Source organism: Mauremys mutica, chromosome 11 (assembly GCF_020497125.1).
Source record: "Mauremys mutica isolate MM-2020 ecotype Southern chromosome 11, ASM2049712v1, whole genome shotgun sequence".
Taxonomy (NCBI): Eukaryota; Metazoa; Chordata; order Testudines; family Geoemydidae; genus Mauremys; species Mauremys mutica.
Window position 1 is genome coordinate 70,011,816 of NC_059082.1, and position 26,948 is coordinate 70,038,763.

Here is a 26,948-nt window from a genome sequence, read left to right on the forward strand (position 1 = left end):
AAGCCTTCCTAAATCTTATAAGCAAAACAATTTACACTGGGGCCCAGGCCTTTAAGGTTCCTTTAATCTCCTTAACAGAGACACAATACAAGAGCCTGTCTCTTACTTTCTAAACCTTAAAACAAAGAAATGTATATTTAACTAGAGTGCCTAATTTGTAATATATGTAGGAAACCGTAGTAGACATTATAACTTATCCTAAAACAAAAGGGTGACCATAATCAGTCATAAGGATTGTTCTGGTCTGTCATGCCTTTCTGCTGTTCAAAAAGGGTGGCTGGCATGATGAAATCAAATCACACTTTAATTCTCACAGTACGATTATAAAATCCTGCTCCTACATGGGGCTGCCCCGGCTGCCATGTTCCATTGCCCACGGCCAGCCCCTCACTCTGGGAATCGCCCCTCTCCCCCCGCACCATGCCCCATTGCTCCCATGGGGACCCACAAAAAGTTAATCCGGTCCTGTCTATAGCCTTGCTACCTGGGCATCAGCAAGTAATTAGCTCATTGTCTCTGTGTTGTATAAAACAGGTGGCAGCTGCCCTGAACATTTTCCTCAAGGAACTCGCCTGAGGAAACTGGACAGTTTCAATAGCTGTAGTGCTCTTGTGGGGTATTTGAATGTATTAAGAAGTAAACCCTAATATCAGAATTAATCATTAGAAAAGACCAATATATTTAGAGGTGTAGGGGGCTGTTGGCCCCTTGCTGAAGCTTAGCTGGTTGACCCTCTCCCAGTACCAGGAAAAAAGGAGATGGGCCACAGAGGATCCTGAGACTGATAGGTCCCCAGGGCCAATGGGAGAGAGGCCAACACATCATTCAGCCAGATTGACAGGAAGGCAGGCCAATGGGAGAGTCAAGAGCCCAGGTCCCACCCTCCGTGTGAGCTGGGGCTGCCAGGGCAGAGTATGGGCAGCAGGTGAAGCTGGGCTGGGGTGAGAGCGGCAGCAGGCCAGAACCAGAGCAGGAGCCAGGGCCGGGAGCTGGAGCAGCGGAGACCAGCCCGGCTGACGGTGAGCCAGGGCCGAGCTACAGGGGCCGCCGCGGGGTCAGAGCCGGGATAGTGGATGCTAGCCAGGCCTCAAGTAGTACTGGAACCAAGAGAGGCAGGGGAGAGCAAGGGGCCTGGGCGGAGAGCGCCCAGCAGAAGGAGCCATCGCCAGAGAAGAGGGCCTCGTAGGCCGGACTCTGAGGGGGGGACATGACCCCAACAGGAGGCCTGACGCTGGGGAGAAGGGTCCTGCCAGGCAGCCTGAGGGCCTGAAGCCACCAGCAGAGTGAGTGTCTTTCCTGCAGTATCCTTGCAGCAAAGCCAGGGCCTGGGAAGGACGCCTGGGCAGTGTAAGGAACAGACTGTGAATCTTCTCAAGTCCCAGAGACTGTTGTTTGCGGTGTCCCTGTGCCCATCGGGCAGGATTCCTGGATCCGTTAACTTTTTCCATTTTCCCCTTATTTGTGTACAGTTGTCATTTAATAAATTGCATGTGGTTTAAACTCAATATAGCGATCAGTGGGTCAGGGAAGTGGCCGGTGAGACGAGAGCATGTTGGAGTGGGGACATCCTAGCCCCTGTCCCCAGTGACCCACAATAAGACTGGGGGTTAAGCCCCCAGGGATCCTGGGCCCAGTCTTATCGGGGTCACTAGGACTCTAGGGGAAAGTGGAAACGAAGTCCTCAAGGTCATGCAAACATCTAGGTAAAGGAGTTGTGGCCAGGACTTAGATCCTTTCACCAGCCAATTCCACCAGGGTAGTATAGAAGCCAGGAAAATTTCTCACAGTAGCGGGACCATTTCCCCACATACAGAGGCATTACAAAGTGAGAAGAAACATAAAAGGAACAAAAAAATTCTTACATTTTAACTTTAACTTGTATTTTACGATTTACAATTTTTCAGGGCTTCTTTGGACAGTAAACTAATAACTGGCATCACCTTCATCTGGTCATATGGGTACAAGGATGGCCTCATCAAGAACAGCAAGCGGCACTGATTGATAAACCCTCAGAACCTGTGGCAGTCTGCATCAAACCGTTCTGGCAAGGTAATTTCTGGACCACATTCCTGCTATTGGAGGGAGGCATTCTCTAGCTGCAGCTGGACAATTTGGTTCTGGAGGGTCTAGAACAGGGACTCTATCTCAAGGAGGAAGAGGGGTGTGCAGCACTCAAATGTTCCATCAAAGCCCTGCAGTACAATACAGTGGTCTATGCAAACTGTCAGGCGCTGACTCCCCATAGTTAGGCCTGGTGGTTAGAGTGGAGATCAAAGTCAGATGTAGAATCAGGATTGGGCTGAGGGTAATGCTGGAACCAAGATCCGGGGACAGGCTTGGGTCAGAACTGAGATCAGAGTCTGAAAACAAGCCAAAAGCAGTACTATAGCTAGAATCCAAGTGCAGGCCAAAGGTCAAATCTTCATGGTCAGAGTCTGAGGGGGGCAGGAGGCAGAGGCAAGACTGATGCACGGTTCATTAACAAAATTGGAGCAAAGTCCAACTAGGGCAAGGACATGACTGGAACAGGTCTCAGGCAAGGCTGGGGAAGGAACAGGTACTAGATCAGGAGCTGCTTGGGAGTCTATAAAGTCTAATACACTGCGAGGCAGCAGGAGGTTTCCTGGTTGGGTAATGCTATTGCACAGGCTGATCTACATCTCTGGTGGGGTGTGAGAAATACCTGACCCTGGGGATCATCTAATCCAGGGATACGCTACTGCCGCATGCCGGAAGGCTGAGTGATTGCAGCCTCTGAGAAAAGGGTAAATACGTGCAGTGAGATGTTGCTGCAAGCCTGAGTGGTAATTCACAGTGGCTCTGTAAGAGGGGCAGCTGAGAGTAGCCCTGGTTTGGCTGCAGGTTTGGCTCACATAAACCAAGAAAGCCACCAAAACCAAACCAGTATTGATGGAGGCAGTTGCTGAGTTTAGCTACAAATATCGGCATTGCTTTAGCCTTATCATGCCCATAATAGGTGCAGCTGACCAAGACAACGAGAATCAAAACCATTAATCCATTGCCTTTCAGCCTTCCTCAGCATCCACATTTCACTGTTTTGAATGCATGTTGCTAATCTTCCAAGGAGTCCCAAGCAGGGAAATTCCCAAAACAAAGTCAAGAAGAAAAACGATTTTTTAAAATTGTGAGGCAGTTTTTGTACATTATAAAGGAAAAGTAAAGTACACAAACAAAATGTTTACTTGCTGGTATTTGTCAGATGAAATCCAGAGGATTAAGTCAAACTCATAACATTCATATTTATTAAACACTATTCAGCAATATAGATAAACACACAGGACCAGGTTTTCTGTTGGTGCAATCCAGTTAAAGTGAATGGAGTGAGAGCAGCAGTTAATTTGGCTCAAAAAAGCTCTAAATGAGATCTAAACACAAAATGCTATTCAAGATTCTAATCTGTATTATCAGCAGGGCCGCCCAGAGGTGGGGGCAAGTGGGGCAATTTGCCCCAGGCCCCGGGTTCCACAGGGGCCCCCACAAGAATGGCTGAGGCTCCCTCCCCGGCCCCAATCCGACCCGACCCCGCCTCCGCCTCTCTCCCGGAGCCTCAGTGCATCCATGAGCTTCCTGGGACAGTGGCAGCGTTGTTCCGGCAGGGCCCCTGAGCTCCACCCCGCTGAGAGCCACGTGGTAAGGGGGCGGGGCTGCGAGCTCCAGGCTGAGCTCAGCTCCCTCCGGTCGGCCTGGAGTTTACCACGCAGCTCTCAGCAGGGAGGGGCTCAGGCCCCACCAGAGCCACGCTGCCTCTGTCAAGGAAAGCTCCTGGATGCGCTGAGGCTCCGGGTGATGGGGGAGCTGGGGGTAAAGGGCCGGGGGGGTTGGCAAAGGGGCAGGAAGTCCTGGGGACAGTCAGGGCACAGGGAGGGGGCAGAGGTTGGGGGGGCGGTCAGGGCACAGAGAATGGGGGGGTTGGATTGTGGGCCTTCTGGGGGTCTGGTCAGGACCCAGCGGGGGTGTGGATAGGGGTCGGGGCAGTCGGGACAGGGAGCAGGGGTGGGGTCCCAGGTGGTGGGGGGGGGGTCTCTGGTGGACGGTGAGGGGAAAAGGAGCAGGATGGGTTGGGGATTCTGAGGGGGGGCGGGCAGTCGGGGGCAGGAAGTGGGTGGGGGTCAGATAGGGGGCAGGGCCAGGCTGTTTGGGAGGCACAGCCTTCCCTACCCTAAAGCTCATTCAGCAGTTTGAGGCTTGCAGAAGAGCCAAGCTGTTAGCTTTTCCATTAGGGCTACCATCCCTTTCACTTCTCAAATGCCAAATTATAATCTATATTTAATTTCAGTGCCATAGGGAGATTCATGTCAGGGGAGGGGAGCTTCATTTAAAATTAGCCACTGAGGGAGGGTTCACATGAGAAGAGCAATATCCTTCCCAACCCTACCAAGGGAGACCCCCCCCCCGCCCCTGCATTCCCTGAGGCTTCAGAGGGGTTAATTCAGTGGTTCTCAAACTTTTATACTGGTGACCCCTTTCACATAGCAAACCAGTGAGTGTGATCCCCCCCCTTATAAATTAAAAACACTGTTTTATATATTTAACACTATTATAAATGCTGGAGGCAAAGCGGGTTTGAGGTGGAGGCTGACAGCTCGCGACCCCCCAGTAATAACCTTGTGACCCCCTGAGGGGTCCTGACCCCCCGTTTGAGAACCCCTGAGTTAATTTAATTTTAGCACCCTGTGTCCATTCACATGCATGTGCTATTTTGAGCATTTGAGTTTTCACAACATAGGCTCATCCCAGATTCTGGAACAAGCTCAAATGCTCAGTTCGTGGAGTATGTACATAGTCTATACTAAAGACAAACCCACAGTAACCATCTCCAGTTTGTGAAGGACCCCGTGGAGCCAGTCTCTAGGAAACAGATAAATGCATGGAGGTTAAGTCCATTAATGGCTATTAGCCAGGATAGGTAAGGAATGGTGTCCTTAGCCTCTGTTTGTCAGAGGGTGGAGATGGATGGCAGGAGAGAGATCATTTGATCATTACCTGTTAGGTTTACTCCCTCTGGGGCACTTGGGATTGGCCATTGTCAGTAGACAGGATACTGGGCTGGATGAACCTTTGGTTTCACCCAGTATGGCTGTTCTTATATTCTAACCTAAATGAACCCAAAGTTATGGAGACAGATATGAGTCAAGGAAGCCAGCAGAGTATCAGAAACCTGGAAAAATCTCTGACTGGATGGGCTCAGGCGTTTGGTCACAAGCTGAGGTGGTTCAAAAGTTTTGGATTTTTTTTTAGGCAGAATTTTTTATTGTTTCTTTAAACAATCAAACACAGCAAGCAGCAAATATTTGGCCACACACTTCTGAAACCCCAAACCATATTCAGGTTTTGGCAGCCTAATTTCAGCTTTTCAATGAAAAAAACCACAACAAATTTTGAAGGAAAGCAGACATTGTCCGTGATTTTTTTCTGCTTTTTAAAAGCCCCTAGTTTTCGATCCAGAAAAAGTTTTGACGGAAAATATTTGTCCAACCCTTTTAATGAGCTTTAGTGCCTTTTAGCACTAGCTGATGCTGAGAACCAGTGATACTTGTAAAGAAGTTTTCTCAAAACTGGGTTTGTGCCGAGATGCAGAAGGTTTATTTTTCCCAGGGCCGCCTGTGGGTGCGGAGCAAGTGGGGCAATTTGCGCCAGTCCCTGCAGGGGCTCCCACGAGAATATAGAATTGCAATTTTTTTTATGGAAGGAGCCCCCGAAATTGCTTTGCCCCAGGCCCCCTGAATCCTCTGGGTGGCCATGATTATCAGCAATATTTCCTCTGTCTGATACCCACATAAGGTGAGAGAGAAAATATATGTAGAGAACTTTACCTGCTTTAGAACACTGAGAAATGCCCTGTTCACTTATTTAAAAACAGCATTTAGAACAAACTTTATTTTAGCAATAAAGTCCTTGTGTTTCAGAGTGAAAGTTAATATTTACTTCTATGTTCTGAAATCCTTAAGAGGTCCTGCAAGGAGCTCTCTGTGACTTTGTTCTCCCCAGTGTGTTACAGTTCAGCCTGTGGGATGTGAGGAGCTGGCAATTGATCTGCAATTCAACATCTTACCTAAATTCCAGAAAATCAGGAAGAAGATATTACAAAACTGGAGTCACCATTAGGTGAGTTTTTGGTTGCCTGCTCAGTTGGTTGCATTTTTTTTATTTGTTTATAAAACTTTAAAAATCATTGAACCTAAACACGGGACATAAAATAGATAGACTACTATGCTATCTAATTTAAGCCTAATTAGTTCACCTATAAAATAAGTTGTTAAAAAGAGGCAAAGAATCATGTGGCACCTTATAGACTAACAGACGTTTTGCAGCATGAGCTTTCGTGGGTGAATACCCACTTCTTCGGATGCAAGTATTCACTTCTTGCATCCGAAGAAGTGGGTATTCACCCACGATAGCTCATGCTGCAAAACGTCTGTTAGTCTATAAGGTGCCACAGGATTCTTTGCTGCTTTTACAGATCCAGACTAACACGGCTACCCCTCTGATACTTGTTAAAAGGATAAAAAGACAATTCAGTCTTACAAAACGGGAAAGCTGTAAGTAGACCCATGTTAGAAGGATTTCATTATTGAGATGATCAGTTGGAGAAGAGACAGATGAGGATGGGAGAACCTGGTTTGCCAAATTTAGACCTCACTTGTAGCTTGGGGGTCCTAGATTTAGAACAGGAGTAGGCAATCTATGGCACGCATGCCGAAGGTGGCACACGAGCTGATTTTCAGTGACACTCACACTGCCCAGGTCCTGGCCACCGGTTCGGGGGACTCTGCATTTTAATTTAATTTTAAATAAAGCTTCTTAAACATTTAAAAACCTTATTTACTTTACTTGCAATAGTTTACCGTATATACTCGTTCATAAGCCGAATTTTTTTAGTAAAAAAGGGAAGCACCAGAGAAGGGGGTTGGCCTATGAATGGGTATAGAGAGGGAGAGGTGGGACACAGCCCCTCTCCCCAACAGAGGGAGCAAGGAGAGGCAGCAGAGCCAGAAGGGAAGAGGTGGGGCCAGAGTCATTCCGCTTCTGGCCACGCAGAAGCAGCTGCAGCTCTGGGCCTGGCAGGCTGCAGCCGTGCCGCTCGGCCCTGCCCCCCAGAACAGGCTGTGGCCATGCTGCCGGAGCAGCCTGCTGGAGCAGCTCCAGCCAGGCCAGAGACATCCTTCCCTAGCCCTCCCCAGATAAAGTGGGAAGGGATGGGATGGGGAGAGTGTGGGGGTCCCAGGCTAGGGTCAGGGGCGGCAGCTTATATGGGCTCGAGGTGCTCAAGCATCAGGAATATTCAAAGCTGGGGGCTGTGCTCCACCAATATTTGGAGCTGGGTTTCTCCCCTGCCCCCGGCTCGGAGCTTCCCTGCCTGAAAGAAAACAGCCATTGCCTCTCTCCTTTGTGCTGCTTTTGCCTAAGGCTATAGAGATCAGTGGCAGGCAGCCTCTTGGAGCACCGGGGGAGGGGAAGAGGGAGAGAGGAGGGAGAAGGAGGCACACACATGCTTGGGAGCTCTCTTCCCCGCCCCCCGGCACCCAGGGGCAGCAGCAGGGGTGGGGAGGCCACACATGATGGCAACCCCCCGCCCCGGTATCCATCATAGGGGAGGCGAGTGGGCTTTCTGGACCTGAGAGAGTCCCTAGGAGCATGTGCAGTGACCGTGGTGCAGAGTGAGTGTGCTGCAGTGGGGCGGGGGGGGGAGGGGGAGAGGAGGGGTCCCTCCCCTGGAGCTTGCTTCTGCCAGTAAGGATATTGAAGCAGGCAAGTGCTGCTTCTGACTTTCCACTTTTAATTGACCCTTGTAATCTTGTGGTGCCAACGCATTGTAACTTCATTTTATATCGGCTTTCAGAGCCAGAGCCGGGGGGGGGCGGGGGCGGACACCACCATTTTGGGCACCACCAAAAATTATACAAACCTGCCGCCTATGGCTAGGGGTGGGGTCATGTGGGGGGTGGTCACAGGGGTTACTCCCCTGACTCCCAGCTTCTCCCCCCCCAAAAAAATTTTCCCCACCTGTTGCTGTCCCAGCCCATCAGGATAAGCAGCTGGCGCGCCCGGACACTTTGTTTACTTAGGTTTACCTCTGTGCCTGCGGATGCTTGAGGTAAACAGACTATCTCGGCCCACCAGCGGCTTATCCTGATGGCCCGGGAGCCAAAGTTTGCTGTCCCCTGAATTATAGGGTTGGCTAATGAATGGGTTATAAAATTTTTCCATTTTTACTTATCCATCTGGGGAGGGGGTCGGCTTATGAACGAAACAGCTTATGATCGAGTATATATGGTAGTTATAAACTTATAGAAAGAGACCTTCTAACAACATTCAAATGTATTACTAGGACGCGAAACCAAATTAGAGTGCATAAATGAAGACTCAGCACACCACTTCTGAAAGGTTGCCGACCCCTGCTTTAGAACAAAAGTTGAAATTCTAGCATCTTAGTTTCTTTTGGCACCAGCAGAACAAATTCCAAGCTGCTGAATATTTTCTCTTTGATTCTGTTATTGTCCTAGATCAGGGGTGAGCAAACTTTTTGGCTCAATGGCCACATCTAAGTATAGAAATTATATGGCAGGCCATGAGTGCTCACGAAATTGGGGTTGGGGTACAGGAGGGGGTGAGAGCTCTGGCTGGGGGTTTGGGCTCCAGAGTGGGGCCAGAAATGAGGAGTTCAGGGTGCAGACATGGGCTTCGGGCTGGGGGTGCAAGCTCTGGAGTGGGGCTGAGGGGGCTTTCCTCTGGGGCCAGGATTTGGGTCTGTGGGAAACATCATGGCGTTAAGCACACTCCTACTTTTGCCACGTACACCAGTGAGACAAGAATCAGACCTTTGGCATAGTTCATGTAACTGATTTGTATTACTTTGGTCCATCAATATTTGTTTTTTCAGGCAGTTCTCAGTGTAAAGTTTATGTAAATAATTTCATTTCAGGTCAAAAGCACTTCAAAGAATATTCTTCTTAGATGTTTATATAATCTAAACCAGGAACTCTGACAAGGTTTTTGTGCCATGAAGCTTTTATTTAAACTCCAGATTTTTAACTCAATTTGGACTCTGAAGTCACCTTGTAGATTCTTCAGTTTATGTTGCCGAGGATTTGCCCCTCAAAATATCTCTGGCTATGAATCCCCGAGCCTCTATAAAGATTTGCCAGAGCACTTTAATTTTGCAAGTGACGTTTTGGACAAATGGAGTCAAATGGAAAAGGTAACAGGTTTTGTCTCCTTAGTTCCAATATTTTCTTTCATTTTTGTCAGGTGTTATGTTATAGATACTGGTTCCAAAACATGTGATCTCTGTAATGATTCTTTCATAGTAGATGATAACTATTTTGCTGCTATAGGATACTTTCAAGGGTGTCAGATAAATAACTGATCTGTCTGGAAAAACTTTTGTCCCAAGTTTTCCATCTGAAAAATGTTGTTTTGATTAAACCAAAAAATTGCACAAAATCATATCAATGTTGATGAAATTTCCATTAAAATTAAAATTAAAAGTTTCATTTTGAAAAAAATTTAAATTTAATTTCTAAATTAAATTTTGATTTTATGCAGTCTAGTTGTAGCTGTGTCAGTCCCACAGTGTTAGAGAGGCAAGGTGGGTAAGGTAAAATCTTTTATTGGTCCAGCTTCTGTTTGTGAGAGAGAAAGCTTGTCTCTCTCAAAAACTGAAGTTGGTCCAATAAAAGATCTTATCTCACCCACCTTGTCTCTCTCTTTCGATTTTGTCATTTTATATGACATTTATTAATTTTACATTAATACACAGAATCTTATATTATGCACTACTACTGCTCACACGCTGTTATTCAGAATGAAAACAAATTATAGAATGTTGAAATGTGCTATGAAATGGAAATTCCAAATTTCAACCAGCTTTAGTGAATAGTCAAAATGCCACTAAGAGTATTTGCTGCTTCACATGCCAACATATGATCATATTTAGGATCAGGGCATAAGTAGAAAAGACTGAGAAGGGAAATAGTAGTAGTCCCATTTTATTGATAGAGAACTAAGACACAGAGAGATTAAATGACTTGCCCAAGGTCACAACAGAAGTTTGTTGCAGAGCTGGGAAATAAACCTACATTATCGCCTTCATCCCAATCCTCTGATTTAACCACAAGCTTAGCCTTCTGCTCGTGGGCCCTGGGTCAGGAAAGCATCTCTATTCAGGAAAGCACTTACATCCCATTTAAGTCAAATGGCTGAAAATTAAGCATGTATTTAAGAGCTTTCCTGAATTCATGCCTTACCGCCTGATTCTGCAAACATTGACACATGTGCTTAACTTTACACACGGTAGGTAGTGAAATCAGTGGGACTATCATGTTCTTAAAGTTATGCACATGCCTAAGTGTTTTGCAGGATCATTCTACATTTTTTATTCTTAATGATGGTCAATAAATGGAATCAATTAAAGCATTCAGAAAATGTCTGAATTCAGTATTTTTAGCAGGGGATAATATTTAAGAGAAGTAATATATTTAGCTATTTTGCATAAAAATAGATACACGGGGAACTTAGGTTTAAAAATGTCAAAAGAATAATTAATTGTATGTTTTCAATAGGAGAAGCTAAAACCATCATAATTTATGTTAGAAACTTTTTTTGTGCTTTCACTAAGCCTAATCCTGCAGTCACTGACAGTCTTATCTACACAGGGAGTCCGTGATTGGACCTGCTGTACATTTTCACCTGCGTATGTTACTTGTAATGGTCTGTTGTTTAAAGAATCATTATATTTCTTATTAACTTCTCAGTGCAATTTTATATGATGATCATTTCTTGTTTACCAATAAGAGAACTATGGGTTCATCTCACCACTGTGTTGAGTACAGTAGTTCTAAACGCTACTGTAATAGAAATAACAATCATCTTCATTATGCATTCTGGACCATGTTTAAAGGAAGCAGAATAAGGACCTTGTACACTTGGAGTTATACTAATAACATAAAGAGCTCGACAGTTCTTTTCCCATAACCATAATTGTAATCTATGGCAAAACATGTTCACAGGTAAACCTGCCCACAGGCTGGCCTAAACCTGCACATTTCATATGGTAACAAGGCATCGTTATGCATAGCTTGGGCAGCTCAGAAGATGCGAAGCAAATTCTCCAATGTACTTGATTAACAAGTACATATTATATTTGGGATGTAAGCCCACAAGCCTATAAATACTTACACACATGCTTACCTTAAACCACAGGGTTAGTCCTGCTGAAGTCAAGGAGACTGCACCTCTGCTTGAAGTTAAGCAATTGTGTGTTTGAAGCATTGGTCTCCTCTTCATTATTGCATTATTTACACATTTTCCAAATTTCTTGTCTTTGCCAGAATGGAGAGAGAGACTCCTCCATCCCAGCCCTCTGGTGGGTAGGTGATCAAGGCAATGAGGTAAGGTGGAGTTTTGAGGAGCTGGGATTTCTGTCCAGGAAAGCAGCCAATGTACTCTCTGATGCATGTGGTCTGAAAAAGGGAGACAGAGTTATAGTGATGCTACCCCGGATACCAGAATGGTGGTCGATAACAGTGGGCTGCATAAGAACAGGTCAGTACAAAGAATAATAAATGACTAAATTTATTTGTATTTTGGTAATGCTTATAGACCCCAACTGAATTCCAGGCCCCATTAAACTAGGCACTGTACCAACACAGCAAGAAACAGTCTATTGTGGGTGTCCTCCATTCTTATACCTTTCTCCCCTCTTTGAGGATTCTCTCCAGCAGGGGTTCAGGCAACAGCCAGTCTGTTTAAATGGAAACTCCAGCCATTTTCACTGCCAATATGTAAAGTTCTCACTCACACCCTTGTTCTTGCCACAGAATAATCACTTAACTAAGTGATAGCCATTTGACTTTGTTGATAGCTGGCTGAGGTGCCAATATGTCTTTGTCTCTGAAATACTGGTTTAGGCCTGCTTTTCTGACTCTGGAGCATGCTACAGCAATGCTATACCGTAGAATCTTATAACTTTATATACTATGTTGATACACATATTTTACCAGGACAATAATGTTCAGCAGATTATGACATTTCAAATGAGGCATAATTTGTACAAAATTTATCACAGTCTTGTAAAAGTGGTGACTATAATAATATAGATTGTCACAGTGAGGTAATATCTTTTATTGAACCATCTTCTGCTGGTGAGAGAAACAAGCTTTCAAGTTTACCCATAGCTGAAGAAGAGCTCTGTGTAAGCTCAAAAGTTTGTCTCTTTTGCCAACAGAAGTTGGTCCAATACAAGATACTGTCTCACCCACCTTGTCACTCTAAAGGAAGTGTTGTTATTTCCATTTTACAGGTAGGGATCTAAGGCACAGAGAGATTAAATGACTTGTCCAGGGTCACACTTGGAGCTTCTGGTAGACCTGGGAATTGAACCTAGATCATCTTTTTTTTTTAAATGACTTTTCATTTAGAAATTTCCGTCAATGTTTTAAAATTAAAAACATAAAAAATGCTTGAAATCAAGACAGGAGTTTTGTTTTGAATTGAATTAAATGTTTCATTTGACGTGAAGCAATTTTTTTCCATCTTTATGATTTACCGAAACTTTTGAAAATTTTTGGTTTTGGTTTGATCCTAAACAATCTTTTCAGTTTTTCAAATTCCCAGGAAACTGAAAAATGCATTACCCAGATAGCTCTGCTTAAGAGCTTTCCTGAATCTCTGCCTTAGCCCCTGATCCTGCAAACGTTTAGACACATTCTTACTCAGTCCCAGTGAAATCAGTGGGACTATTCATGTGCTTAAAGTTAAGCACAGCTTAAGTGCTTTCAGGATCAGAGTCAATAAGTGACATCAATTAAAGCATTCAAACTATTTCCAAACTTAGTATTTTTATCAGGAGATAATATTTCAGAGGAGTAGTATATTGAGCCATTTTACATTAAAAGATGTTTTGACATTTAAATATTGTATTGATTGTTTATTATTTAAACAAATTCATGACAAAATATTAATAAAAGAGCCCATTTGACAAAGGAGAAAGCTGAGGCACACAGTTTAAATGATATGCAAGCCTCGTGGGGCCACAGGAGGGGGCATCCCCCAGACAGTGTGGCCTTAGTAGTGGCAGCAAAATAACGGTATCTCCCAGAAGATTTTTCTGCAAAGATAAAAAAGGAAGAACCAAGGGTGAAGGATTAGGTTGGGATTTCTGATTCATAATGATGCTTTACTTCAGTCTGATGTAGCTTAACGCTACTCCTGGTAATAGGCTACCACTACGAATAAATCTGAAGAGGCAGTTGCGTGGGAATTAATTCTCAAAGGCTGTGGAAGATAACAGCAGCAGAAGGCATAGCACAGAAGGATAAGTACAAGGGGCCAGATGTCCAACTAATGTAAATTGGCACAGCTCTGTTGAAGCCAATGGCCTTACACTGGCTAGAATCTGGCCCAAATATTTTAAAATGTTCAGCTACCTTTAAACTTCCATTTATTGCACTTCTAGGAATTATCTATATTCCAGCAACAACCCAGCTGACAGCTAATGACATTTTCTATAGACTCCAGGCTTCTAAGGCCAAATGCATCATTACCAATGATACACTGGCACCTGTAGTGGACTCAGTTGTGTCCAAGTGCCAGTTTCTAAAAATCAGGCTAATGGTATCTGAAGGCAGCAGGGATGGCTGGCTGGACTTCAAGGAACTACTCAAGTGAGTATGTCTTGCCTCAGTGAGCTAATCATCCAAATGGAAATTCAGGCATTTCCAGCTTTGTATTGTACCCCTCCTTGTTTAAAAAGCAGTTTCAGAACTGAGATAACTCATATATTCTACGTGTTTTGGGGGAGCCAGCTCTTGCCTCATTTACCTGACAAGTCTGCATTCCAACACTAAATTAAATACAAGTATAAAAAGTTAACGGGGATGGGAGAGGAGATATGCAAATACATTTGGCTTTAAATATATAGAGGGTGAGGGTCAACAGAACAGGGTCATTCTGCTGAAAAAGTGTGCTGAACTCTAGCTTCAGATACACACATAGGGCCATTGAAGTCAACATTGATTTCAATGAGCACTGGATCAGGCCCTTAGCTCCCATTGAATGCAAAGGGAGTTTTGTGTGTATTTCCAAGGCCAGAATTTGGCCTAATAAATCTTACTGGCCAGTGACCATTAAGAATGAGACCATAGGCAGTTTAATTTGGGAAGAGAAAAGGAATGCCTGCACTAGAGCTGTAAACTAGATAGGGATTGAAGTTTCCTTTGTTGGATAGCTTATCCACTCTGATGTACTCTTGTCTTTATTTTGAAGAGCTGCACATGGTGATCATAACCCTGTTAAGACAAAGAGTCAAGAAGCAATGACTATCTACTTTACTAGTGGAACCACAGGTTACCCCAAAATGGTGGAACATTCTCACAGTAGTTTTGGTATTGGAATGACCTCGACTGGAAGGTATGTACTGAAAATATTTTGTCGCTCTGATAATTCATGGTTACAAAATGAATATGTAAAAAATACTGAATATATGATTATTTGTCTGAAAATTCTTACCAGGAATGGATTGATCAATGGATTGTAGAGATGATCAAACCACAGAATTTCTGTTCTGTGGGAAATTCTGATATCCTGAATTGGATGAAAAGTCAAAATATCTAAACTTTTTGTGGGACAAAGTTCCAAAATAATTTGATTTGGCAATTTCTCAATATTTCATTTTTTCACATTTTCAGTTGAAAAAAATGTTTCAACATTCTCAAATCAACATATTTAATGCTGGAGGACATTAATCTCTCCATCTGCCTTCACCACCAGAGTGCCACATGGGAATGTAGTTTCGGGTCTTTCATGTCCCCATTCTTCCCTGGATGGACTACATCTTCCATGATGCACTGCAGGCCCTCCCTGTGGTTGAGGGGCTGCAGCAGATCATGGGTCTCCCAAATAAAAATATTTCATTTGTTTTCCTGATGGAAAATTCAGCCAAAATCGATTCTGCCAAAATAAATCCCTACAGAAAATTTTTAGTTTGATGAAACTCCTTTTCCTGATGAGAAATGTTTCATTCAAAATATTTTGACCAGCTTATTCACTATTTAATATGTCTAGTTACTTTTTAAACAGGAGAATAAGAAATATCTGTTCTCCCATCAAGAAGCTGAAACAAAACCAGGTGAGGTGAGCAATCACACAAGTATAAAGAATAATGAATAGATGTTAGCATTCAACTAATCACAGTATAATTCTGACTAATGAATCCCTCACAGGAATCAGGATTAGTTCATGAACAGAAAAAAGAGCCATGTTCATTCACAACAAATAATTCCATCCACTCCCCATTTGTACATTCATTTTTGTTTTTCTATTCAGTGTTTTTCCATTATGATTTTTTTTTGTCATTACCACCAGGTTTTGGTTGGATTTGAATCCCTCTGACATATTGTGGGGCCTGTCTGACCCAGGCTGGGTAAAATTTGCCTATGGCTGTTTCTTTTCTCCATGGATTCAGGGAGCATGTATCTTTACACACAGCATGCTGCAGTTTGAGGCAACAACCATCCTGAATGTAAGAATAAAAACATCATGATGTGGTTTCGGCCATAACTGATATTTGTAAAGCAGATGGTCAAAAAGGATAGTATCAAAAGTAACTTTAAAATATCATAAAAATCATGAGACTATGAGGGGAGGCAATGTTGTCTAGTAGTGTCATACCTGGGTAGGCTGCCTCTTTTGAGACTTTGTTTCCCCCAAGTGCACCCCTTTCAAGTGACAGGCCTGTGCCTCCACTCCTGTTTGGGGGTGGGACCCCATGATCCAACTAGTCTCTACTGGGTCTCTGGGTTACATCCCCCGGTTGTCAACCGAGATACCTAGCAGTCCCAACAGGGTTGGCACCTGAAAGAGTTTCCCTTCAGGAGCCTGGGGTGGTAAAAGCAGCTTCTTCAATATATAGTATACCTTATTTACCAAAAGGTGCACAGCACTCAGAAAAATTGATTTAAAATAACAGAGATCTATGTGCATACTGTTTTACCTACACTTAGGAGTCCGGTGGCACCTTAAAGGCTAACAGATTTATTTGGGCATAAGTTTTCGTGGGTAAAAAAAACCCTTGTTCGGATGCATGGAGGGAAAATTACAGATGCTGGCATTATATTATTGACACATGAAGAGAAGGGAGTTACCTCACAAGTGGAGAACCAGTGTTGGCAGGGTCAATTCAATCAGGGTGGATGTAGTCCACTCCCAATAACTGATGAGGAGGTGTCAATTCCAGGAGAGGCAAAGTTGCTTTTGTAGTGAGCCAGCCACTCCCAGGTCCTATTCAAGCCCAAAGTAATGGTGTTAAATTTGCAAATGAATTTTAGTTCTGAAGTTTCTCTTTGAAGTCTGTTTCTGAAGTTTTTTTGTTCAAGTATGGCTACTTTTAAATCTGTTCTAGAATGTCTAGGAAGATTGAAATGTTCTCCTACTGGCTTTTGTATGTTACCATTCCTGATGTCCGATTTGTGTCCATTTATTCTTTTACGTAGAGACTGTCTGGTTTGGCCAATGTACATGGCAGAGGGGCATTGCTGGCACATGATGGCATATATCACATTAATAGATGTGCGGGTAAATGAGTTCCTGATAGTGTGGTTGATGTGGTTGGGTCCTCTGATGGTGTCGCTAGTGTAGATATGGGGACAGAGTAGGCAATGAGGTTTGTTACGGGGATTGCGTTAGTGTTTCTGTGGTGTGGTAGCAAGTCACTCATCATAAACGAACACACAAAAGCATGCACCATATTCACAAAAAGTAATACAGCTATTTTCCAGTTCTCTACATAAAGGCAGTGGACTGGGAGTCAGGAAACATAGTTCTGCTCTCAGCTCTATCACTGAGCTTCTGGGTGACCTCGAGCAAGTCACATCTTCTCCCTATCCCACAGTTTCCCCATCTGTAAAGGGACGATAATAAAACTTTACCCTCTTTTGTAAAGTGTATTGAGATCTCTGAGTAGAAAGTGTTAAGAAGTGTTAAATATTTTTATTACTTTCTCTTCACTTGTGCCTTTCACTGTGGGGTTGCATTTGTCTGTCACTGTTGGAGGAAAATGCTTAACTCCAGAACATAAGCAAGTTAACTTTCAAATAAATATAGATAAAAAGAAAGGAACAAGAACTCTTAATAGCCGCGCCAGACCTAGCCCAAGACATTATTCTAGCCCTGTGCCTTTTTAGTATAATGTATTCACTTTATTTATTGTTTGTATTGTGATGATGCCTAGGGCCCATATCATAGACCAGAGCCCAAATGTGCTTGGCACTGTACAACAACCAAAAGACTGTGCCCAAAGGAACTAACAATGTAAATAACTTTTCTTTCATTCATAGTGTCTGTCCAGATTTCCTATAACCTCTTTCTGTGGTACACCAACTGTTTATCGCATGCTGGCGCACCATGATCTTACCAGGTACATCTAGATTGCTTACTAACCATCCCAACTGAACCATGTTCTAGCAGAATCACAGCCCTCGATTTTTCCTTTGCCAGGTTGTATTCTAACAAAATAACCATTTCAGAGGTTGAAATTCTAGTTGAACTCACTCTGTAAGTTCTTTACCAGTTACAGCTGCAGTGAATGAAGCCCAGAACCTAAGTCTCTATAGTAATGTGCATTAGTCATCCTAATCATTGTTTTAAACACTTATTAAGCTACAAGTTCAAGAGCCTGAAGCACTGTCTAAGTGGGGGTGAGCCACTCAACCCTGAAGTGATGGAGAAATGGAAAAGCAAAACAGGGATGGATATCTATGAAGGATACGGCCAGACTGAAACAGTACGTTTGCATTCAATCACACACCTAATAAACTTAATTCTAACTCAAGCTAATGAGGAAAGATATCAAATCCATATGGTAGGTTTCTTGCTTTTTCCAGGAAAACAGGCCCCAAATTTTCAAATATAGGCAACTAACACCAGGCTACTAAATCCATACGTAGGCCCCTGAATAAAAGTAGTCTGATTTTCAAAGGAGCTAAGCACCTGCAGCCCCAATGACTTCATTTGGAGTTTTGGGTTCTCAGCATCTCTGAAAATCAGGCTATATTTATTTATTATTTATCTACACATAGATTTAGGTGTCTAAGTTTGAACATTTTGGCCTAGGAATTTAATTTGGCAGCATGTTTTCCTTCAGCCAAACATCTCAGCAGCAGATTTTAAAGGGGCCATTAGCTATGCAATTAACTCATTAAATGTGTTCCAAAAACACAATAAGGGTGTATCTTGCCACTGAGTGCAGGGGACCCAAAGTGGCCAATCTGGCTGGAGGGAGGGGGCAGTAAGGAGGGCATACTGGCTACACAGCAACATTCCCTTCTTCCTCCAACCCTGTGCAAACTCAGCTGGGAGGAAACAAACCAGGCCAGGTCTGGGAGATAATCATTTTGTGTGACATCATTCCCTCTCAACTCTAGGGGGTTTCAGGTGTAGATAAATGCTGATCCTGACAGTGAACCCCACTCCACAGGTGGGGATGCAATGAGCCAGACCTATGGGCTGGGCTGGGCTGGGGCATGAGGAAGCAGGACAGAGGCACACAGCCTCTGCACTGATGGCCCTGGCTTCAGGTGTGTATTCAGAGATCCATGAGTTTCCAGGGATGAGTCCCAGTCAGTTCTCTGTGGTAGACAATCCTATCTGCCTAATGGAACAACTGGCAGGAAGTTCCATGTGCCTAATTCTGACGTCACACCAGTTTGTTTTTGTTTTTACAGTGACTTAACTCTGTTGATATCAGTGGAGTCGCTTCAGATCTACGCAGGTTTAAGTGAGAGGACACCTAAGCCCCATGTGTCTAAACTTGTAGAATCACCAGCACTCTTGTAGGAAAAATTTGTGCAAGGGAAGATTTGGACATACAGGAATAAAGTCTCCAATTGTATATGCTCACAATCATTATAATGTAGCCAATAGTAAATATCAGCTGCTGGGCCAAATTCTTCTCTCAGGCTGATATTTCTTTGAAGCTAATGGATACTTCTCTCACACAGACATACTTCTTTGTAATTAATGGAGTTAAAGTGGTGTAAAACAAATGCAAATGAGAGAAGGTTGAGGTCCAAGGGATTTAATCTGGATTTTTTCCACTAGTATATTTGAGAGCAGACTTTATCCCACTGAGCCAGATCTTCAGTTGGTGTAAGTTAGGATAACTCCATTGACTTCTTTTGAACAATATTGATTTACACCAACTGAAGATCATGCCTGTTGTGTTTAAAATCACAATTTTTCATTTTTCAAATGAATATTTCTACAAAATGTTTACTAGTAAAATAGATCATGCAAAACGTTTTCAGTTACAAATGTTCATATCTAAATAAAACATCAAGCACTGTATTTTGTTGCACACATACAATTTTATTTTACAGGTTTTGATATGTTCAGTTTGCAAAGGCATGAAAATTAAACCTGGTGCTATGGGAAAGGCATCTCCACCTTATGATGTTCAGGTATTTTCATACTCCTGGTCACTTTCAATCTGAAGAAAGAAAGTTCCCACACAACATAAGATTCTCTCTCAACATTTAATTCAGTACATCTCTCTGTTTAACAGAAAGACATTAAATCATCCAGGAGGGGTTCTCTCTCATTCTAGGTAATAGATGAAAATGCTAACATTCTGCCTCCTGGGAAAGAAGGAGATATTGCCATCAGAATCAAACCAACAAGGCCATTTTGTCTTTTCTCTCACTATGTGGTAAGGAAACTTTGTATGAAATTAATCAGATTTTGAGGCCACATCTTAAATATATGGATAACTTTTTAAAGTATCTTGCTGTGGGTGTCTATATCCTTCCAAAGACAATAGCTCATGTGTCTCATAAACAGGACTTCCACTGCTGCAACCAGAGGCAGAAAGTGTACTTGTGGGTGAGGTTCAGACAGAAAGCCTCTGCAATATTTCCTCCACTGGGGGACTAAGGATATGTCTCTACAGCAGGGGTTGGCAACCTTTCAGAAGTGGTGTGACGAGTCTTCATTTATTCACTCTGATTTAAGGTCTTGTGTGCCAGTAATACACTTTAACCTTTTTAGAAGGTCTCTTTCTATAAGTCTACAATATATAACTAAACTATTGGTGTATGTAAAGTAAATAAGGTTTCAAAATGTTTAAGAAGCTTCATTTAAAATTAAAATGAAATGCAGAGCTCCCTGGACTGGTGGCCAGGACCCGGGCAGTGTGAGTGCCACTGAAAATCAGCTCGCGTGCCGCCTTCGGCACACGTGCCATAGGTTGCCTACCCCTGCTCTACAGCAATCATACAGTGTGACTGTAGCCCAAGTATACATACCTGAGCTAGCTTTAATATAGCTATCTCGGGTCCCAGAGCAGTGAAGCCGGGGCGGCATGAGCTTCAGCGCAGGTTGTACAAACCTGTCTGAAACCCTGGGTAATTACTTGAGGGTATAGCCTGTGCTGAAACCACTGCTGGCACAGCTTCACTCTTCCAGGACCTGAGCTAACTAGACTAAAGCTAGCTTCGGTATGTTGGCTCGAGCTGCAGTCACACTAAGTGACTGCATTCTAGCCACACTCCAAGAAGCAGGTGACTATGGCCAGGGATGCATTGATCCAACTCGGCCTCAACTGATAGGGCTCCTGTGGAAAGCCTGGCAGATTTTTAATACTCTCTCCCCCATGAGATATCTAAGGGAGGTCACACAGCAGGACTGCTGCCTGCCCTTCCTCCAGTGCATATCCTTGGATGGGGGTGGGGCAGGCTGGCCCTGGAAAGTGTGAGTAAAAGCGAGTGTGGCCCAGAGTTCAATGTTTTTAATGGTTCGTTGCAAGGAGGTACATTTAATGAAGAACACAGTTCTCTCATTCTTTGTCTCCTCCTCCACCTCAGTCAGGGGTGGCTCCAGGCCCCAGCACGCCAAGCGCATGCTTGGGGCGGCAAGCCACAGGGGGGCACTCTGCCGGCGCCGTGAGGGTGGCAGGCAGGCTGCCTCCGCGGTTTGCCTGCGGAGGGTCTGCAGGCAAGCTGCGGAAGGCAGCCTGCCTGCTGTGCTTGGGGCGGCAAAATTCCTAGAGCCGCCCCTGACCTCAGTCTTCCAACTTGATTTTTGAATCATGCTATTATGAAGGTGGATTTAAGGGCTGACTTTTCAAAGGAGCAGACGGTGGGAGTGCCCACAAAAATATACATGCCCCTTTTGTATCTGCAAAAGCTGGCTAAAAGGGTAGGTAATGTGTAAAGATATATGCCAGATGTGTTTAACTGACTTTCTTGCACGCGTGATTGCCACCTTCTGACTTGCCTCATGCAGCCTGTCCCAGTGAAGCAGGCTTGAAATGGAGAGACTACGAGCAAGTGCCTGGAAAAGCCTGTGGGCACCTAGCTGGAGCAAAAAGAAATTTGCAAAATGCTTCTGTTGGCATATGGCAAAGATAAATCACTGCTGGTTCACAGGCAAGTTAGACACGTTAGGGCTGCATGCCAGTACTCCTGCAGCTCAAGTGTAATCATTTGCACAGCTCTAATACAAAGTCCCTTGATCTCAGAAATACAGAATGTATTCATAGTAGATTAGATCATGCTAGACTTGTATGAACGACAGCAAGACTGAAAAGGTTCAAAATAAGAAGTTATGAAAAGTTTTGAAAGTTTTAAAAAATCATCTTGTATAAAGATAGGTGAGTTCTCATGAAACCTTTCCTGACAGAGTAACTATGGCCTTCTTCTGTTAAGTAACAATTTATGGTTAAACACCACTGAGGTCCTGATCTGTCTCCCATTGAAGTCTATTGGGATTTTTTCCATTGACTTCAGTGGGAGTTGGATTGGATCCTAAGGGTTCATTACCATTTGTGAGATGTTCCTTTGTTGTTGTCAGGATGATCCAGAGAAAACTGCTGCATCAGAACGTGGGGATTTTTATATCACAGGAGACAGGGGCATTGTGGATGAAGATGGATACTTCTGGTTTGTTGGAAGAGCTGATGATGTCATTTTATCTTCTGGGTAAGTTTGTTTCTATGGGGTTTCCATACTAAGCCGCCAGACATTGAACAGTTTGTAAATACCACGCTCTTATTTCCTCTCCTAGGTATCGTATTGGACCATTTGAAGTAGAAAATGCCTTGATTGAGCACCCGGCAGTAGCAGAAGCAGCTGTTGTCAGCAGCCCAGATCCCATCAGAGGAGAGGTAATAAGGTTGATATTAGTGGTTATGCAAAAACACCTACTGTATATACTTGTTTAGAAATAAACTATAGCTGTCAAGGAAATCTAGGCATGCTAAAGGCCATATTTTCAAATGTATTTAATCACTTAAAAATGCAGAGAGTTGCCTAGTGGGATTTTCAAAAAGCCTAAGCAAGTTAAGGTGGCTAACTCCCATTGATTTTAAAGGGAGTTAGGTGCCTACACAGATTAAGTGCTTTGAAAAAATCTGACCCTACGTTCTAGGGAAAACTGACTAGTGTTATGTTATTTGTTTTGCTGTTTAAAAATAAATTGATTAATTCTACTCCCATATACAACCAAGCAACCACAGTGATTTTGGTGAATTCCAGTGGGTTCCACAGGTGAAACAAATCAGACCCACTGACTTTAATGGGATATTTTGCAAAACAGGCCCTTAGCTGAAAACTGCTTGATGTTTATGCATAGGCATATACTTATAAACAGATAGGGCTCAATCCTTAGTTGTGCTGCAGCATGCCTAAGAGCAGCCACAGGGCTGCTCTAAGTTCCACTAACTTGAAACAGTGCCCTAGAGCTGTTGTGCTAGCCAGGAACCATTGAAGAGCATTGTGCTCAAGCCACACCCCTCCTACCTCCACCTGTGCTGCGTGTTAAGAAGAGGTGTTAAAAAGCTGGCATAGTTGACTGGATGAATCCTCAGATGCCTACTTGGGGCAGTTTTAAAGCCCTGAATGGCACAAAGAGCCTTACTGTATGCCAGCATCTGGCCCATAATCTTATACTCCTCTCTTGAAAGCAATTTTAATGTTGCAAATTATCTTTTTCAGTTTGATCATTGTAAACGTGATTAAATGTTAGATGTTGGCGACATCTGACTATGTCTTATAGGTGGTGAAAGCCTTTGTTATTCTGTCTCCTGACGTTGCATCACATGATCCAGAAAAATTAACTAAGGAGCTGCAAGAGCATGTCAAAAAGGTTACTGCACCATACAAGTATCCCAGAAAGGCAAGTACCTCCAAGTGCTGAATATAAGAGTAACTATTGACAGTGTACCCCAAAATTAAAACTGTTCTGATCAAAACTAGAGTTCAGATTAGAAATGTAAACAGATTTTACTTTTTAGTAAGCAAATATTTTCCTCTGTTTTTCTTCTATTATCCCCACTACCTTTTAGTCAGGTCTTCAATGTAATTTTGAAACATACGACCAGATCTTTAGCTGGCGTAAATCAGTGTAGCTCTGTTGAAGACTATGGAATTATGATATTTTCACCAGGTGGGGATCTGGCCTGTTAGGTGTTTTTATTTTGGAATAGTAGAGACAAATCTTTCTCAGATTTCAGTGGAACTATTCATGGGAGAAAGATAAGCTGCATTCATCATTTAATCAAATTTTATATATGAACCTAAAATTAATCCGATTTTATAGATTAAATATAATTTCACAATATATAATGAAATTCTAAAAACTATTTTCAGGAATTTTCAATAATATAATAGAGAAGAGAAGATGCTTCATGTGGTAGAATAACAAAATGACTGTAATACTGTACATAATGGACCAAGCTCACAGCTGCCGTAAATTGGTGGTTTTCCATTGACTTCAATAATGCTATATTAGTTTCCCCCAGCTGCGGATCAGGTTTAGGGATTATGCTGGGTGGGTGCTGCAGAGTCAAAAAGAGATTGTATCATACTGATCATTATTGATGTATGCAGAATTTATACACATCAAGCTTAGTATTAAGGTTTTTATAGGGAAACTAGAGATAAGAACTAGAATCTACCATCAGTGTCTCTAGGCTGGTATCATCAGTGGAATTTGGTTCTTATCTTTTAGCTTACCTATGAAAAACTTAATACTAAGCTTGGTATGTATAAATTGCTTCCACCCACTGTTCACAGGGCTCTTAGTCCAAACACTGGGCCTGATTCACTACTGCATTACTTCAGTTTACACTGGTGTCATTACATTGGTATCGGCTGTTAGACTTGCATAAAACTGGATAACAGTGCATCAAGCTCACAGTTTATAACTGAAGGGCTTTACATTTCCATTTGGTGTTTGAGTGGGTACTCCAACGTCGGGTGGTTCGTCAGTAGCACTTTACTTAGCTGTTATAGCCATATAGACACCCACTGAAGGCAGGGCAGAGTCTCATTGAAGTCCTAACAGAAGGAAAAGTCTGTACTATCAAATCCCATTGCAGGATCAGGGCCGTAACTGGGACATATCTCTCTCTCATCTATTCAGTTAGTATGTGCTCTGAAAAAGAAACCTCACTTCAGTGGATTACAGGTCCAGTCCTGCTCCCATTGAAGTTAATGGCAAAATTCCCCTAGCTTTCAAGTGAGCAACTGGCTGGTCCATTTCCCTAGCAAGGAGCTCATTCTTTTATGAATGCTGGTGGACTTTCGCTGTGGTTTACCTTGAAGGAATCCCTAACCTTTACAATAGAAGTTTTGTTCCAGAAAGCAAGACAGCACCAAACCACATTTAATTTGCTATTTTTTCATTATTATTTTTATTTTTTATAAATTAGGTGGAATTTGTTCAACAGCTACCAAAGACAATCTCTGGGAAAATCCAAAGGAAGGAATTAAGGAAGAAAGAGTGGGAGAGAATTTAGCTTTGTTGTGGAGTTAAGAGCATACATTTTTATTTCTGCTATAATCATTCATTGCTTCTTCAGGCTATGACCTGTTCTCTGTTGATGTGAGAAGGAGCTAGATAGTATTTGTGATGAGGAGCAGGCATTGTCACTGTTTGCTGTAATTTGCAATGTTCTGGGGCTTTGGGATGGTTATGAAACTCAGTGGACTTGATTCTCCTACTTTTTACACTGATGTAAATCAAGAGAAACTTCGTTGAAGGCAATACTGTGAGAGGAGAATCAGACCCTAAACTCCTCTTTATCTTTCTGTTTGATTATTTTCCATCTATGCCTTATCATTCAATACTGACTGTTACACTGCTGGCAAATGTTGTTTTGTGAAAATATTGTACAATTATTTTTAATGGTCAAATTAGCTTTATAGAATACTAGATAAGTTTTTGAGGTGGTAATTATTGCTATATTGTCTTCTATCAGCCACCATCTTTTTGTGTATGTTAGTTTAAAAAAATAAAAGATTTCCTGGGTTGTGAAATTGTTAGGTCACAAAATGTTGCTGTAACAACCAGATTTTCCTCTCCAGTATTCAAGCTATGATCTACATCAGCATCTTCATTAGTCATTATTAGGAGTTTGGGCCCAGTGCTTGCAGCCATTAATATTATCCTACTGAGTTCCACGGTAGTAGACACTATTCTTGCTCGCAGCATCAGGTCTCACTGCTTCCCTGACATGGTACAAACCACCTTTGAGGTCAATGTTACTTGTGCTCTGTGGGGGAGTACTCTGATTCCAAGATTGCACAGTACTGTATATTAAGAGTAAACCGCATGCTGAAGACACTGTGATATGCTTTTTTTATTACTCTTTTAAAAGAACATGAAAGACAACTGAGCTTTGTGACTAAAGCAGGTTACATGTAGAGGTAATATAAAAACACTGGTAAACCAGCAAGTACAAGAAAAGTGTTATTTTATCTCAGAATCTCTGGTTCTGCTGTGAACTCTCTCTAATTAAGGCTCCATGTCTGTCACGGAGGTCACGGAAGTTACAGATTCTGTGACTTTCCATGACCTCCGTGACTTCTGGAGCAGCCAGTATGGCTGGCTCCGGGGCTGCCCGAGCAGATCAGGCAGCCCCTGGGCCAGTCGCACCAGCCACTTCTGGGGCAGTTTAGGTGGGGAAGGGGGCTCAGAGGTGGGGGTTGGGGAGCAGGGCAGTGCTTACCTCAGGGGAGAGGGGCTCCCTGAAAATGGCCAGCACATCCCTGCAGCTCCTAGGCAGAGGGGTCTGGGGGCTCTGCCCCCCTCTGGCACCACCCCACAGCTCCCATTGGCTGCGGTTCCTGGCCAATGGGAGCTGTGCAGCCAATGGGATCTGCAGAGCCAGAGTTCGAGCTCCTGGCAGGGGTAGCGCGTGGAGTCCCCCTGGCCTTCCCTCCCCCTAGGAGCTACAGGGACATACCGGCTACTTCCGGGGAGCTGCGCGCAGCCCAGTAGGAAGCCTGCCAGCACCACCAACTTTCCTCCTTCTGCCCTCCTCCATTACCCCCCAGCACTAGCAGGGGTCCCAGGACACATGCTGCCCCACCTCCCAGCACCAGTGGGAGTCCTGGGCCACCCCCCACAGTACTTGCAGCACCTCTGGACACCTCCCCAGAGCACCTGTGGCCCAGCCCAAGTTTTAGTCAGGGGTATATAGTACCGGTCATGGACAGGTCACAGGCCATGAATTTTTGTTTATTGCCCATGACCTGTCCAGGACTTTTACTAAAAATACCCGTGCCTAAAATGTAGCCTTAGCTATAATATGGCACTCATGAGCACATCTGTGGTAGTGCTGAGGGCCTGGGAAAATAGCAAATGGTTTATGTAAAGCTGTTGATTACCTTTCAGTAGAATTAATTCAGTTACTAATTGGCAAAGAAACACCGATCCCAGCATAGTCTGTGCCAAGAGGTTTTCTGCAGGTGGAGCTAACCACTTAAACATCCTCAGGCTTTCAAATGTATATTGCTTTGCTTTACTACTAAGTACTTAATTACCACTGGTGGAATACAAAGGACTATTCTCCCCTCACTATATCAGTGTAGATATACACTCTAATGAAGGGCCTGATGCTGCATGATTGAAGCCAATGGGAGTTTTAACAT

At 43.4% G+C, this 26,948-nt stretch overlaps 1 protein-coding gene across 3 annotated transcripts; it reads left to right on the top strand.

Annotated features, from left to right (window-relative positions):
- Window positions 1-887: 887 nt before the first annotated feature.
- On the top strand, window positions 888-25,331 carry LOC123343904 (acyl-coenzyme A synthetase ACSM3, mitochondrial-like). 3 transcript variants are annotated; one of them, XM_044979443.1, is made up of 17 exons: window positions 888-1,019; window positions 1,905-2,049; window positions 6,010-6,126; window positions 8,945-9,220; window positions 11,352-11,565; window positions 13,478-13,685; window positions 14,287-14,430; window positions 15,100-15,153; window positions 15,385-15,541; window positions 17,355-17,434; window positions 17,677-17,800; window positions 19,395-19,475; window positions 19,622-19,723; window positions 21,865-21,992; window positions 22,078-22,177; window positions 23,068-23,187; window positions 24,725-25,331. In XM_044979443.1, exons 4-17 carry the CDS (start codon window positions 9,023-9,025, stop codon window positions 24,809-24,811), a joined length of 1,797 nt encoding a protein of 598 aa, XP_044835378.1. In that variant the 5' UTR covers window positions 888-1,019; window positions 1,905-2,049; window positions 6,010-6,126; window positions 8,945-9,022; the 3' UTR covers window positions 24,812-25,331. The 3 variants fall into 3 exon arrangements, with proteins under 3 accessions (XP_044835378.1, XP_044835377.1, XP_044835379.1); XM_044979442.1 differs by having other exon boundaries at window positions 891-1,283; XM_044979444.1 differs by lacking the exon at window positions 15,100-15,153 and having other exon boundaries at window positions 892-1,283.
- The last annotated feature ends 1,617 nt before the right edge of the window (window positions 25,332-26,948 follow it).